Raw genomic sequence first — 17,185 nt, 5'->3', positions numbered from 1 at the left:
TGCACATTTGAAATATATTTTTTTTTAATAGATGGTTTCACTCACCAGCCTCTTAATGCGATTTCTGTGCCTGCCTTGTAGACACAAGTTTTTCAATCCGGGGATGAATTTCATACAAGGATACTCGGAGTGTCTTTCCAATGCTCAGTCTGTTTCGGTATTTAGTTTTAGTTGCAGTCATTGAGGAAAATCCACTTTCGCAAAGTTAAGTAGAATGAAATGAGAGTAAGGTTACTTTTCAAACTTTTGGAGAGTTAATTTTAGATGAAATGAAATAATTTCACGCAGGAGAGTGAGATCGACTTCTCTGTCATCAATAGCCATGAATGGAAAAGACGGGAACATGTCAAAACAATCGCGCTCGACTCTTTCTTTCCAGACTTTGAGCTTCTTTTTAAAAGCTGTGATCTTGTCAGCCATTTCAAACACATTAGATACACTTCTCTGAATAGAGAGATTCAGGTGATTGAAGTGATCAAATATATCTGCCAGATATGCAAGCTTGGCTAGCCATTGTAAATCCTGAAAGTATTCTGCCAAAGCAGACTTCTTTTGAGACAGAAAGGCTTCAAGTTCACATCGCAGTTCGCTCACGTGACAACCACCTCACTTCAGCTCAGTAAAAGTGAGTGATGGTGGTCGGCCCCCATTTCTTCACACATTGCAGCAAAGATGCGAGAATGTTGTACATTTGTTTTCGCAAGATTCGTAGTTTTAACTACTATACCGAGGACATTGTTAAGTTCTGGAGATCATTTTTTTGGTGTCAATACGTCTCTATGAATGCAGCAATGTGTTGCTTGAGCACCCGGTTCAGATTTCTTCACTCTTGCCGCTACACCTGAATGTCTGCGTGTCATTGCCGCCGCTCCGTCAGTGCAAATTCCAATGCAGCGGTCCCACCGGATTCCATGTCCTGTCAAATACTCGTTTAGAACTCGACAAATTTCAGCACCAGTTGTATTTTGTGGCAGTTCTTCACAGCAAAGTGCATCTTCGTGGAATGCCCCTTCATATGCATAGCGCACATAAACAATAAGAACCGCGGCACTGGAAATGTCCGTAGACTCATCCAGCTGAATTGCAAACCAGCCTGACTCTTTCACTCTCTCTATCAGTTGTGATTCAATATCTTCTGCAATATCTGTTATTCTACGTGAGACAGTATCGTTTGACAGAGGAATGCCACTGACTTTTTTGGCAGCTGTATCATCCAAGACTTCACGACAGGCATCTATTATTGAAGTCATTATTAACTCTTCACCGATTGTAAATGGTGACTTGGCTATGCGAAGGGCCAGCAAATACGATGCTTTTAACATACCTTAATTTGTTGTTGTGGCAGCATGCAGTAGTCTCTGTTGAGACTTCACTTCATTTGTTTGAAACATTCAACTGGCTTTTCTTTGAAGTTTGGATGTTTGTTTTCCATGTGACGAATCATTTTCGAAGGTTTCTTAGCTTCGTTGCTCAGAATCACACTACAAACAACACATTGCGGGTTTGGGCATTCTTCGTCCCCGCTAGCAAGAAACCCATACTTTATATATTCGGCATCATATTTTCAGTTGAAGGCCGAGCGTTTCCTCGTCTTTTCCAACCCTTCTTCCCTTTCACTGCATTCCTCATCACACTCCTCATGTCTATTATGTTTCCCTGAACTTTTACTAGTTCCGAAAAACCGATCCAAAGGCCCTTGCTTCGACATATCTGATCAAATAAAAGCAAATCTTTCGCTTGCCGCTCTCTAATACACAGTACTGTACTCTTTTTCTGTTGAAAGTTTCGCGCCAACATCGTTATGTTCAGTAAAGACAGGAGTCTTTAGGAATGGAATCGCTTTACTTTGAGCAGTGAGTAGGACTTTGTGAAATTCCACTCACACGTAGTAAATATTAATATTTTGAGTTAAATACCTTAACAAAAAAAAATATATATATTTTTAAAATAAAATCTTACATGGACCGGCAAAGTGGCTGCCACGGATAGGTGCCGGTCGTTGAGAACCACGGATTTAATGGCTATAATGAACCAATCCCCTATTCTGGGACATGGTTGGAACAATGATCTGGTCTGGAAGGGCTAGATTAGCTCATCCATGGAATGCGCTGTTTATACACTTTTATTTAATTATTTTGTTTTATATAACAAAATAGTATCATGAAAAAAATAACTTTGTAAGTTCATGACTATTGGACTAAAAACCGGCAGCTGTGTCTTACATGACAAATGTGGTTCTACCTGGTAATGCATTTTTTAAAATGATGTCATATCTATTCAATTAGAGCGATGGTGAGCAATTCCAGTCCTGGAGAGCGTCTTGAATTGTTCAGCAGGAAAAATGAAGTGATTCCCTAGTTTAGAACTCAATTGGAACATGGTTGATACAAAGTCCTGGACTGGAAGAGGCAGCTTTCCCCAGCCCTGAGTTTAGAGGGCTGATTGACGAGCTCAATTGGATTTGACACATCTCCTTTGGTCTTCCTAATGATAGATCTCAGTGATTTTCCAGACTTCACAGGTTTCTGCTCAAGCTGGTACATTGGCATAGATTGTTACTGATTGGTTGAGTCATGATATAACAGTAATGAAACCAGAGGATTAATATATAAATTCCTTTTCTTTTCAGATCACCAGAAACTGGAGAGAGAGGCTCGGATCTGTAGACTTTTAAAGCACTCAAATATTGGTAAGTATTTTTGTAATTGTATTTTTTTTTTTTTTAATGTGTTTCATACTGGTGCTGCTAATATAGATATTGACTTATATTACCCTTATCTTTGTGAATGAGGCCCACACTTTGAAGGAAATGCCTTCCTTTGTGTTCTGAGGTTATTTGAGAGCTCATACACAGACTAATTAGTACCAGAATCAACTAAATGGAAGAGTAAAGTAAATGTATTTTTGAGACAATTAAATACTGTGCTAAAGTAATACATTATCATGGCCATCTGTTTTTTTTTTTTTTTCATTAATCATCATTCATTATTTATGATATGTTTCGCATTCCTGGTTATTTAGCATGTTTAATGAAGCCACCAGCATACAGTGCCTCCTCCCCTTTAGAGTCAGTCACTGAGGAAGCAAGAATTTCTGTAGTAAGGCCAGAGTAGAAACAACTCCTGGGGTGTGCGCTGGTATTTTCTACCCTCCTGAAACAGAAAATGTATTGGATTTTCAAACTGGCCTGATTATAGAAATTCCACTTTACTCAGGCTTGTAAGGAGACAGCTTAAATGTAAACATGTATCAGGAGATATAAAATACATATATTATAGCATGTATCAGGAGATATATAATACATATGTTATAGTAAGTAAATATCCCTTTATTCTTTTCAATTTATATTAATCAGGAAATTATAGGAACCACTAAATTAATTAAACAATAGTTGTTGTGTTGTACAAGGTGATAAACATTCAGCGGCTTGATGAAGTTTATTTAATTGTGTGTAATTATCTGTAATTTCCTCTGTTTCTGTGAAACAACGTTGGCTAAGTTTGAGGTTAGAGTTGGGGCTTGGGTAATTTATTGAAATATTTTAATTTCACTGAAATAATTTTAACAGCAATTTTTGGTATAATTACTTGTAATATAAAATGCGGTCATGTAACTCTTCAACAGAGGCATATAGATTTCCAAATCCTCACATTCCAATCTGCACTCTTGCTTTTCACTGAATTCGAATATAAATCACAAAAGCATGTGTCATTTTCTGATTAAGAGGCCATTCAAAGCTTTTCTTAGCTCCTCAAATGTTAAATAATGCAGCTTTTTCTCTCTGCTATAGACATTATCAGCTAGATTATTCGTTCCCTGTTATTTTCACCCTCTTCTGATCTTGAGAGAAGTTCTCACAGACAGGTTGAAAATGAATGAGAACCAATTCCTGATGCTCGCTCACTGGGAAGTTGTAAGCAGGGTTTCGTATGTCAGAATTTAGGCAGATGTGAGTTTCCTGAGGATCGGGTGAAAGTCTATACTGTTTTTCTTTTAAGGGGCAGCGTTTTGTAAAATAAATGTAACTTAGACACAACAGGAGAGCCTCGTTCGAAAGGGGTTGAGGCTATACAGCGTCACTGCAGAGTAAGTGCGAAAACAGCTCTTAATGAAATTATATAAACATTTTATGTATTGCTATCATGTCCTGATTGCTTAAAATCATATCTAAACATAACATAATAAATAAAGAAGTATTCTCAATAATCTGTAGTTTATTCAAATAGTATGGTCTCAGACAATAGAGTCTGGGTCTTAAACACCTGCACTGTAACTCTCTATCATAATCCTGCGGACACCATCTCCTCAGGGAGTCACAGTCAAACAAAGTCCTCAGTAAAAATTATTTATACATTTTTGGGCTGTATTAAGATATGTCACTGTTTAGATCATTAAAATAGACCCAACAATGTGTTGATACACTGATCACTTTTAATCCTGTTTCCCAATTTCTCAGTAAATTTAAATTTTAACAGACTACATTCTAGCTTTAAGGCCATTGCACAACAGATCCATTTCTTTAACGTGACAACAAATATTAATTTAAAAACATGAAAATTCATTTTGGACCATGCACAATAATTGGCTTAGGAGAATGATGCATCACTTTTGGATTTTAAATGACAGCAACAGAACAGATTGCATTTATTTAACATTTTTGTAATATATTAAGCACTCAGAGCCACACTTCTATGTATATGTATATTAGATTGATTATTAATTTCCTGTTATTACAGTCTTGTTCTGTAGATGTTCTACAAAGTATATCTTTTAAAATAACATACCTCAGATAAAACAGAACAATATACCTTAATGTAGATTCTTAGGTGAATGTATTTTTTATAGAAAATAAATAAAATGCACTCAGGCACATAACACCTTGGGCTCCTTGTAGGCAGAATCTGTCTGATAAGCCCCAGGAACTGAGATTTTCAACTAAGATTTTTGTTGGGTGATGGAGAGAGGGGGAAAAAAATGAAATCAGCATTCAAGGAGAATTGATATGGCTATTATTTGGAGGTAGGGGGGGGATAAGCATGTGTACAGTCATTTCAGTGTAGATGAGCAAACATATAAGATCTTGGCAGTGTTACACATCTATTCAGTGCATATTGTTTAATTTATTTTTCAGTGATATTGAAAGCCTACTTCACCCAGCACCAAGCAAATAGACATAACAGTCAAAGTGGTGGGGGCCAAGTTTGCCCTAGTTGTTTCTAATAACTTGGCTTGTGTTTTTCATGCGTTTGATCCACGTTTATTGCGTGTATATAAACATGGATATTTGTCATAGAGATCAATTTCTCAGTGCACCTCCATTGCCACTTGACTACAGACACCATTTCTCCAAACTGTTTGAATGACTTTTATCAAGTGACATCAACAGCCGTGCTTATTAGTTGATTCCGAGCGACTTGTCGCCCAGAATAGAAGGGAGCTCTATTCTTTGACGACCTGACCTTAATCACAGATGAAAGATGATTTATCATCATTAGACGGGGTAATTTTGTCAGACCGACATATTGCAGGTGACAAAATCGGTTTATATTATTGTACAACAGTTATCCTACTTATTTAGAATGAACTACCACATGGGATTGAACCCATGAGAAATGCTGTAGATGAGTAGGGGTCCCCTTTAGTCTGTACTCTCAAGCAAATCACTGCACAGAAGCATATGAAACCTTCTGTCACAGCTAGGGGGCCTTTTACACATGGAACTGTGCCTTTAACAGGGCAACTAATTAAAAAAGATGAATAAAACCATTCATTTTCTTTATCAAATGTGATTTTTTTTTTCCATTTCTTCTCAAAAACAAAGACTGCAGCTTGATTTTCAAACCATGTTTGTTTCTGTACTTTTTTTGGAGCTGTCAAACTCATCATTTTCTAAATGTCTGCTCAGCCCCTTGCATAAAAAAAAAAAAAAAAAAAAAAAAAAAAAAACATGTTTTATTGGGCAAAACTGTGAAACTGGTTTCCATGGAAACACTGCCATCTTAATGCCCTGAGGTATGTTGGAGGTGGGTGTATATTGGGGATGGTCTCCTTCAACCATCCTCTTCACCATAACAAATACAAATAAATAAACCAAGATTCAAAATAAGGTGGCGGACAATTTTATTCATTGGTTCATTTCTCAAATTATATTTTGTCATGGAGTTCAATAGTCAAGTTATGACTGAGACCTAAACTGTTTCCATTTCAGAGTGAAATCAAGCATCCTCAGTCCATCTTTTTTGTTTCCCAATATATGGGACAATCATTTGTTTCCATTATTTTATTGTTTCGGATTCAGTGTCAGACACATTTGAAGTACCCTGTGAAACTCATTTCTTGCTGTCCTTATAAACACATCTTAGCAGTACAGATCTCTTAAACTAAATGTATAGAAACGTTTAGTGATTGAAGAAAATGTATGCCTTCATTGAATTTCATTCTTGATATCTATTCTCTTGATATCTATTATTCTTGATCAAGGCGCTGTAACGGTAACCCCACCTAAGCCCAACTACCTTGTGCATTGAGCAACTCAGGTGTTGGGAAATGACATGGTAGTAAAACAGCCTGTAATTCAACATGTAATTAAAAACAAGGTGTGCATATTAGCTTGAAAAATATGTAAATTGACAGAGACGTTAATCATTGGTACCAAATTTGTGCTAATTAATTAGAAATACCACCCCGGTCCCTCTGTGTTTAAGACTAAGTACCCTATTCATTAAAAATGAACACGTAACACTTATGAATTCAAATGAGGTGAATTAGGTAATCCATTCAATTTAGACAGCGCTTTTATCAATGTTAAAATAATCTTCATCAGGTGGTATCTCAAAGTATCTATGAAATAGATTAATGGCTCAGCTCAATAAATACATAATGAACACCTTGAAATGAATATTGCACAACTTTATTACCTGTGCATTATGTCTGTTTATTCCGCTATTCAATTAAACTGACATAGCAGACATAGGGGAAAATCTTAAGAACATAAGAAAGTTTACAAACGAGAGGAGGCCAATCGGCCAATCTTGCTCGTTTGGTTGTTAGTAGTTTATTGATCCCAGAATCTCATCAAGCAGCTTCTTGAAGGACCCCAGTGTTATGTATTGTGGGTAAGGAAAGAAGTGAGCCCAGACAAGAAGTGTACAAAATCAAACGTTGTTTATTCAGTCACAGTTACACACAGAACACAGAACACAGAATAGAACACCGAAGCGCACAAGCACCTTGACTTTTATACCCAAGCTAACATGTTGAGATGCACTATATCTAACACATGGCCTTACACGTGTTGATATACACTGTAACAATTTCATGCGTTCTGTGCATGTGAACAACGCTCTGCATCTGCAGAGTAGCATACAACACCCAGTGTGTCAGCTTCAACAACATTACTGGGGAGTTGGTTCCAGACCCTCACAATTCTCTGTGTAAAAAAATATGTGCCTCCTATTTTCTGTTCTGAATGCCCCTTTGTCTAATCTCCATTTGTGACCCCTGGTCCTTTTTTTCTTTTTTCAGGTCAAAAAAGTCCCTTGGGTTGACATTGTCAATACCTTTTAGAATTTTGAATGCTTGAATCAAGTCGCTGCGTAGGCTGTTTGTTCAAGACTGAATAGATTTAATTATTTTAGCCTGTCTGCATATGACATGCCTTTTAAACCCAGAATAATTCTGGCCGCTCTTCTTTGCACTCTTTCTAGAGCAGCAATATCCTTTTTGTAGCGAAGTGACCACAACTGAACAAAATATTCAAGATGAGGCCTTACTAATGCATTGTACGGTTTTAACATTACTTCCCTTGATTTAAATTCAACACTTTTCACAATATATCCGAGCATCTTGTTGGCCTTTTTTATAGCTTCCCCACATTGTATAGATGAAGACATTTCTGAGTCAACATAAACTCCTAGATCTTTTTCATAGATTCCTTCTTCAATTTCAATGTCTTCCATATGATATTTATAACGCACATTTTTATTGCCTGCATGCAGTACCTTACACTTTTCTTTATTAAATGTAACTTGCCATGTGTCTGCCCAGTTAGAATCTTGTCTATCATTATGAATGACCTTTGCTGCTGCAACAGTGTTTGCCACTCCTCCTATTTTTGTGTCATCTGTAAATTTAACAAGTTTGCTTGGTTATGGATCGCTTCTTAATACCACAAAAAAGGCACAAATAAGTGAGTGTCTGTCAACAAGTAGTGAGGAAGACCCAGTACAGACTGCTGCCCCAGTCAGGAACATTGAAATCTAGGACGAGGATGACTGAAGAGGTAGGCCTAATTGCATCTTGAGGCAATGAGAATGATGATGATGAACAGGTCACCATTTTAAATGAGGTAGAAGACCAAGAAAAAAGTTCTACTGCTGTTAATGCAAAAAGCTCCCCTGGGCCTCATGATATCAGTCAGCTTCCAGGTAACGGACCACGGCGCCCTGAACTTAAAAGATATCCTTCACAAATTTTTGGCAGGCAAGCCAGGTTTTTTCAATCTCAGCTGATATGAACAATATTCTTGGGTAGAGTATCCTGTTGCATTGGACGCCACATTTTGTTTTGCTTGCCGGCATTTTGCTCATGTCGGACAGTCTGAACATACTGAAACTGCCTCTCCCCATGATGGTTTCAGGAATTCGAAGAAAGCAAGTGTTTCTCTGAAAACCCACAACACAGTGGCACTGCATAAATATTCTATGGAATCCTGGGCCGAATTCAAGATTCGAAAAGAAAAGGGGTCCAAGATACAAAATGTTAATTCTGGTCATGCAAAAGTTGTTGAAGAGAATCGAAGGTACATGCAAGCAGTAGTAGAATCGTTTCGTTTCACTGCGTGTCAGAATATTGCACAACGTGCACACAGGGAAGATGAGCAGTTTTCAAACAGAGGTAACTTTTTAGAATTTTTACATCTGCTAAGCAATTAACAGCATGGTTAAAAAGAAATTGCTAGATGGTTCAAATAATGCAAAATATGTCCATGCTTATGCAATCATTTATTTTCTGTTTTATATTTGTAATTAATTTAGAACAATTTGTAAATTTTATTTTTCACTTTGACATTATGGACTTTTTTTGTGTTAATCAGTGGCAGAAACTCCTAATTAAATTAATTTTGATTCCATGTTGTAACACAATAAAATGTGTAACAGTCCAAGGGGGGGGGGGGGGGGGTGAATACTTTTGAGAGCCACTGTATGTATCGGTCAGTGCTACCATGGGGCTGCTGTAATGTCTGGGTGCAATTAGGGTGTTTAGGCGAAGTTTCGGAAAGAAGTGCCAAAAGTAGTTTGTGTGCACTGCCATGTTCATCGACTCAATTTAGTTGTAGTTGACTGTGTTCACAATGTGCAAACAGAACTTCTGGCACAGAACTTATTTTCTGGATCATTTGTACACAACCTGTTCATTCAAAAACAGAAGGAACTTGAGCCCACAAAACAGCCAGTTGAACAGAAAAAACTGCCCGACACATGATGGGCTTGTCAATATGCTGCTTGCTGGGCTTGCTGTATGTGCAACGCTAACATACGTCATCAACCAGTCAAACGCTCACAGAGCAACTGAGGCAAGGGCACTGATTGATCATTTACAGTTAATCTCACTATGATGGAAAGTCTTCTCCATCTTACAAAAACAATGTCCGACCATCTGCAGTCCCCTAGCATGCAACAGGCCTCTGCGATTGATCTTGTTCACTCGGTCATATCAGCCCTTCAGGATAAGCGCAATGAGGAAACATGGGAAGACATATGGAGCAGCGCAAATGACCTATGTGAACTAGGTGGGATCGATATTGTGCAGAAACAACAGGAGACGAAATGAGCACAACCACGCCATCTACTGAATCCGCGTGTTTCACACGACTCTTGCAACATTCTGAAAGGTGTGTCTGCACTTAATACAAAACACGAATCATTCCTGGACAAACAGCGCGTTCTGCTGATGTCCCTCCATTATGGGATTCACGAAGACAATCTGGCCGCCGAACTTCAAGTGCGATGTCTTTTTGAAAGAAAAAAAAAAAACAGGGACATGCTGTTAACTGCACATTTGAATTTTCGACCATGATCTTACCATATCGAGATGCGTTTATTGATTTTTACAAACTTGTGTGTATTGTGACATTACCTTTTAGTTCAGCAGACTGCTAACGCAGCTTTTCCTGCCTACGATGACTGAAAACCTTCTTGAGAAACACCAGTAGAGACTGTCGAGCCAGTAACCTCGTCTTACTTTCCATAAATTCAACGAGAACAAAAGGACTAAATGTAGATGATGTCATTGATTCTTTTGAGGCAAATCACAACAGGCGGGTTGTCCTTACATGAAGCTTCTCTGTGGTAAGTTAAATCTTTGTACATGACTTTTTTTTTGCTTCATAATGTATGTTAGTTTTGCGCGATGTCAAATGCTGCTTTATTGGCACTGCTTTATTTATTTTGTGTTTTTTTGGTGTTTATGAATTTACTGGCAGTTCTTTTTGGTTGCTTTTGCTATTTTAACGAAGACTGTGGCAGATTGTATGTATTTTGATTGGGGTTTCATTTAATTTACATGGATGTATGGGCTCGATCGGCTAGGGCAAAAAAGGTGTAATTAATTTTGGTGTGTTGTTTACTTGGCTTTAAATAGTTTGTGTGTTTCGTTTTCTTTGCATGTGCAAATATTTTAGAATATACAGTATTCTGTCTAGCCCACCCCCCACCGGGAAGAAGCTGGCGCCGCCCCTGTATATAAGTAACTGCCTGGTATCCTCTCTTCTTAATAGTTGTATTCACTATAATGAGAAATAACCAAATAACTTCCATCCAAATGGTAACAGGGGACACTTAAGGCAGCAGGTATGATTACCTTGCACTAAGTCACAAGGGGCATATGTTGTGCTACTTCGGTTAATATTTCTACTACTTGATTACTGCTTCCTGTGAAAATGTGTAAATGTCGGTTCTATTGTACAATGATTTTTATGAAATTTGTGAAGATAAACTAAATTTGATCAGTTGGCTTGGCGATAACAGTCATTTTTCATTTAAGGTGTGAAAATGACAGTGGAGAAGTACAGAACAGAACTGCACCTTTTGTAAAATGCTTTCTAACCAAAAAGCAGAAAATAAATGATGAAATTCCAGACAGTAAGATATTTTTTTTACAACTGTACTGCAAGGAGGTAACCAGGCAACACACATGCTGCCACAGTACAGGTGCAATAAAGTTATGTTGAATTCATATTGCATGGAGCATTACAAGATGCCTTTAAACCCTACAAAAATGAAGATGATGTTCATCAGCTGTTAACCCTCATCTCACAGATAGTCATTAATGTGGAATTGAATAGAAATAAATAGGACCATCTCTCTATGCCTGCTTAACCCTTTGCGGTCCTATGTCGGACCAGGTCCAACATTACAATTTTCCCTTTCCAGTCAAATGTCGGACCCTGTCCGACATCATCAAAAAGACGTAAAGCACACGTCTCTAGTCATTTTTTCTCGTGAAAAAGCTGAGAAAACCTTTCAATGGCCAAGTGAGACCGAAAGGAACCAAATGAAGCCGAAAAAAAGGGTGTATCTGATAGCTCCATGCATCACATAGATAACACGGACATAAACAAAGGAGATAGCTGCTTCTGCATCCAGCGCTCAAAGAATATCGCAGACATTTGCAGAGCTTTTTGAGATGTTATAGTAATAAAATAATGACTGTGATCGCATTATTGAGGAGTTTGGTGATAAAGAGGTAAAAGAGGTATGTGAAAAATATAGCGAATAAGGAAGGGGTGGGGCTTGGCTGGAGATACAGCACTGTGATTCAATGCCTTTTAAACATGTTTTACTCTGTAATAAATATATTTTAAACAGCTTGTGTAAAATAAACAGTGTGTGTGTGAAAATAAATTGTACCTGACGCGCCTGACAAGCGCTGAATAAATGGACCAGGAAGGGTTAATGCATCCCAGAGAGTTGGGAAATATTTTGACATACCAGTTTAAATCTAGAAATGAAGAGATGTAAAGAAAAAAGCCAATTTAATGCTACAGATGTTCACATAACTCTTATAATAACTTTCAATGCTGTAGCATTTTAATGACAGTACAACTGTTCTGTACTATGGTGCAAAGGTAGCACAATACTTTACATCTACAATGGAATGAGCCTAAGTACGCCTTAGTAATAGTTTCATATTACACACACTTGTGATCCATTGCAGCACCATGGTACGATATCAATACCAGTGCTTTATCAGAAACAATGTTTAGTTGTTCTAAATTAAATGTGCTGCCTTTTCTGGAGATGCTATGGTTTTGTGACTGTAGAGTTGTATATTCATTCATCTATTTTAGGCAACTTTTAGCTTAACAATGTCTATGACAGCTTGTGACAGAGAAATAATGAATTTTGGTTATAAATATCCCTCCCAACCTGTAAGGGCGCTGTTTAAAAGGAACAGAGTACCCCGGACTGGATAATCAGACAATTCATTACAAGGGTTAGATGAAAGTCGGCAATCTAGAAAGGGGGCAGGGCTACGGCACACCAAGTCATTGCTCCAGAGGGAAAGCGAGTGGCAACCGTGGATTGGAGGAGAACAGTTGAACTCGCTAACCAAGGGGACGTGACTGACGGTACAAAAGGGGATGTGACTAAGTGATCTGTTCCTTTTGTTATGGTTAAACTGAAACCGAGAAAGGAGAACTGTAATTTAAGTGTGAGTGTTTTTTTTTGTTTGTGAGGTCTAATTGTACTGTTTGGTATTATTAGATGACTACTACGATTCGGAGGTGTTGCTACATACCAGCACTAAACCCGGACAACACTTCACAACTGCACATGAATAAATTGTATTTCACCATGAGCACTTTAGCACTCACTCTGGACTTGTGTGTGTCTTTGTATGTATTCTACTGTGTTTATTCTTTCGAACTGTGTTTATTATTTGGGAGTGTATAAACCATTTGTTTGCAACAGTGCAATACACATTGATGTGTATTGCTAGGGATTATTCTTTACAGTCACCAGACCGGGATTATAAATAAGTGTATTGTTTGGACCACAAACTTTGTTGTCTGACTTCTGTAATGTAATCACATCACCACTACACCTGCGCACTACAACCACTTTGCCACACAGCTTCATGAATATCAGAGCAACTACAATTAGATAGGTGGAGACAGCGATGGGTGAGTACAAGAGTTTTGAATTGTATGCGAGTAGCAAGAGGGAGCCCTTGGAGGGAGCAGAACAGCGGAGTAGCATGGAAGAAATGAGGAAGCGAGCAGCAGAGTTTTGGATGAGCTGGAGTGGATGGATAGCAGAAGCAGAGAGGCTGGCCTAGAGGGAGTTGCAGTAGTCAAGTAGTCAGGGCCTGAACTAGGAGCTGGGTGCAGTAGTCGGTGAGGAAGGGGTAAATTCTGTGTATATTGCTGAGGAAAAAGATACAGGAGTGTGCCAGAGTAGAGATGTGCTGAGAGCAGGATCGGGAGGTGTCGAGGGTGACACTGAGGTTCTTGGTGGATGACAAGGAAGAGAGGGTGGTGGATTTAAGAGGAATAGAGATAGAAAGATCAGTGGTGGTTAGAGAGATCACTTTTATGAGAGCAAGCTTCTAAACCCATCAAACGGCTGCTAATCACAGAAGGGTAACATGTTGCATTAATTGTTTATAACTGCTGTAATTACACTAATGACACAGTAATTAAGCATATGATTGTGTAGTTACAGTGCAAGCATTTGTTTCATTACACAATAAAAAAAAAACAATGGCAGTGTCTTTTCCAATTACACTGCATTTACAAATGTTGTTAATTTATAATATAATTGCAATGCAGCCACAAATGCAATTGCAATTTAATTACACCGTGTACATTGTTACCCACACAAGAGTTTGTGTTTTTTAATTTGCAGGTTTTCATTTTGTAATGCAATGGTAGCTGCTATTCATCAAAGCAGCATATATGTTAAAGCTATAGAAGAGCTGATGGAATATAACAGGGAGCTGTAAATGCGTATTGGAAACAGCGGACACCGCATGCAGTTTACCCCATGAGTGATCTGTCACAATATTTGAAGAGAAGTTATTTTAGCCTATAGATATAATTGTGCAAATAGGCACATACACGTGCTTTTACACAAGATTAGCGAAGCATGAGCCTGTATGTGAGACTATTATAGATATATAATAGCCTTGAATCAAATTCTGCGTAATTGCTGTGTCCAAGCATTCCCTTCCCTGTGAAAACCTGAATCAAAAATAAAAAATTACAACAACTGAAAAACACTTCCAATGTCCAACCTTTCTTTCAATTTGACTGACAATTTTCCTTATTCCATGGGATAGTTAAATATCAACAGGTCTCCTGACTGATCTCAGTGTTCACACTGTATTCCACAGGCGCTGCTGTGATTTGCGACTCCAGTGTTTGGAGCTGATGAAAGGCACGGATTTGTCAGTAAAAAATATGTGACAGTATTCCTCTTATTTTCGTGGGAGACAGTCACTCACATAATAACTAAGGTCAATGACCTCCCTGCCAATTAAGATAAGGGAAGCAGTCACATTTCTGTAGTGTATATAGTGTGTGTGTGTGTGTATATATATATATATATATATATATATATATATATATATATATATATATATATATATATACACACACACACACACACACACACACACACACACACACACACACACACACACACACACACACACACACACACAACACCCAACCTATAGGAAGTATTCACCCCTCCTTTGATTTTCAATGTGTGAAAAAATGTGGGGGGGGCTGAGGGAGTGAAAAAACAAATCAATTGAAAATAAAAACCTGAAAAGTCTCCATTAGATAAGTATTCACCCCCTTTGCTATGGGTAGTTGGCTAGTGCATTCAAAGCAAATATACTACCATGAAGACCAAGGAGCTTTCAAAACAACACTGGGATAGTTGTGGAAAGGAACAGATCAGGGGAGGGGTATAAAAAGATTTCAAAGGCATTGAATATCCCTTGGAGCACAGTCAAGTCGATCATTAAGAAGTGGAAGGTATACGGCACCACCCAGAATCTGCTTAGAGCAGGCCGTCCTCCCAAACTAAGTAGCCGGGTAAGAAGGGCACTGGTCAGAGAAGCCACCAAGAGGCCAATGACAACTCTGAAAGACCTACAGTGTTCCATGGCTGAGATGGGAGAAACTGTCCATGTGTCAACAATAGTTGAGGTACTCCATAAATCTGGCCTTTATGGAAGAATGGCAAGAAGGAAGTCATTTCTGAAAAAAAGCCCATGTAAAATCCTGCTTGGAATTGCAATAAATGTGAAGCATTATGTCTGGTGCAAACCCAACACAGCACATCACCCAGGTAACACCATCCCTACTATGAAGCATGGTGGCAGCATCATGCTATGGAGATGTTTTTCATCGGCAGGGACTGAAAAGCTGGATGTTGGATGGTGCTAAATACAGGCAAATCTTTGAGGAAAACCTGCACAAAGGGGATCAGGTGGCCAATTCAATTCATGAGGGCTTTAGAACTCCCTGATTTTATGGTAGGTATACAATTTCATGTGAATCAATGAGTATCTAGTATTTAAACCACTTATATTGCCCACCAGTGCTCTTAACTGCTAAGTTGCTTGCTTTTTCAATATGATAAACAATAATTTAATATTCACTGTGACTATCTCCTTCACAATTGAAATAAAATAAAAACTAGAACAATATTAATTCACAGGATCTACATGCTGTGCAGTAAGTACTTGACGCACTATCCTATTTTTGAGTGCTCTGCAACAGAGCAGAAACCAGTTAAATGACAAATGAACAGTCTTTACAGTCATTTAACCCTGTGTTGCATACTCTGGATTGCATTTTGTTTTTTGAATGTACACCATGATGCAGAAAGGACTTTAAGTGAGATCCATCATAATAATCATTTCTAAACTATCAGAGCTCCACAATATGCTTATACTGTGCTTGTACATCCTGAATCTTCATGGTTGTTGACCATGTTTTCCCATGCCTTACAATGATTCACATGGTTAAAAAGGATCATTTCATTTCTCATACCATTTATGATGTTCACGCTTATTATGATTATTATTTTTGGTGTTCTCTTTGACATACGTTCCGGAGCTGCTCCTCAGTTTTATTTGCCTACAGATTATATACACATCAAGCATAATTCAATTTTGTGATTTTTTTAAATCAATATATATGTTGTTGTTAAATAAATTCTGATTTTTTTTTTTATTGTTAAGTTTAATTATAGATATGAACTATACATTTTTTAGTAGACTGGGGTCTTCTCACCCCCCCGCCCCCCCCCCAGATACATAGAAAAGTGGATGCTGTAACATGGGGGAAATTGTGTGTGAAATAACACACCTAAACTTATAATCAAAATGGAATATACATAATTTTAGAAATGGCTTCCACCGTTAACTGGGGCCACAGTGATAGTGCAGGAAATCTAAGATGCAGTCTTCCATCTCTTGTACTCCGGCACAAACACACACACCCGCACACTAAACAATGTATCTTTTTAATGGAGGCTGTAAGCTGTAGAAACATAATATAAAATCCATGTTTAGAAAGACATTTGCACTTGCTAGTGAGAGTCCTAAAATCATCAAATCTTTTGAAGAATTATTTGATGCAAGATTGACAGAGAAAATAAAGCTGTCTCTTAATCTGAACATTGATAATGCTTCGTTGCTAAAGTCTAGAGTGTAATGCGGCAATAGAAATTTTTATGAAGCTAGAAACAGTTAGGTAAATTGGATGACTAATTGTTCTATTTATAGATCTGGGAAAGTGAGAGACTTATTAAATGCCAACTTTAAGAAGGAACCAATGCAATTTGAAGGAATACTGGTATATTGTGATAGTTCTACTTTCAACTGCTTTCAGTATTTCAATTTGTACTGTATATCCTGTGGTAACACATACACCAACATACATGTTAATTGATTGTTTTCAGTGAGTATTGTATTACTGTATGTATACTGTTTAAATTGCTTTTGAATGTAGGGCTGTTTTAACTGGTTAATATTTCATAGAGTGGATAGCTTCTAGAATAATACCGGTAATGCTACGTACTCTGTATGTCTTTTTTTTTTTTTTTTACTGTAGGAGGAAACCAAGTCTCAAAAAACACACTCAATATATGAGCTCAAATGG

At 37.8% G+C, this 17,185-nt stretch overlaps 1 protein-coding gene across 1 annotated transcript in view; it reads left to right on the top strand.

Moving 5' to 3' along the window:
- LOC121323838 (calcium/calmodulin-dependent protein kinase type II subunit alpha-like) overlaps positions 1–17,185 on the top strand; it is an 81,981-nt gene that overhangs the window by 35,132 nt on the left and 29,664 nt on the right. Inside the window, exon 3 of the mRNA XM_041265111.1 lies at positions 2,630–2,689. Coding sequence (XP_041121045.1) covers positions 2,630–2,689 — 60 coding nt within the window. The remainder of the gene's footprint in view (positions 1–2,629; positions 2,690–17,185) is intronic.

This window comes from Polyodon spathula, chromosome 12 (assembly GCF_017654505.1).
Source record: "Polyodon spathula isolate WHYD16114869_AA chromosome 12, ASM1765450v1, whole genome shotgun sequence".
NCBI lineage: Eukaryota > Metazoa > Chordata > Actinopteri > Acipenseriformes > Polyodontidae > Polyodon > Polyodon spathula.
This window is presented reverse-complemented; position numbering and strand designations above follow the sequence as displayed.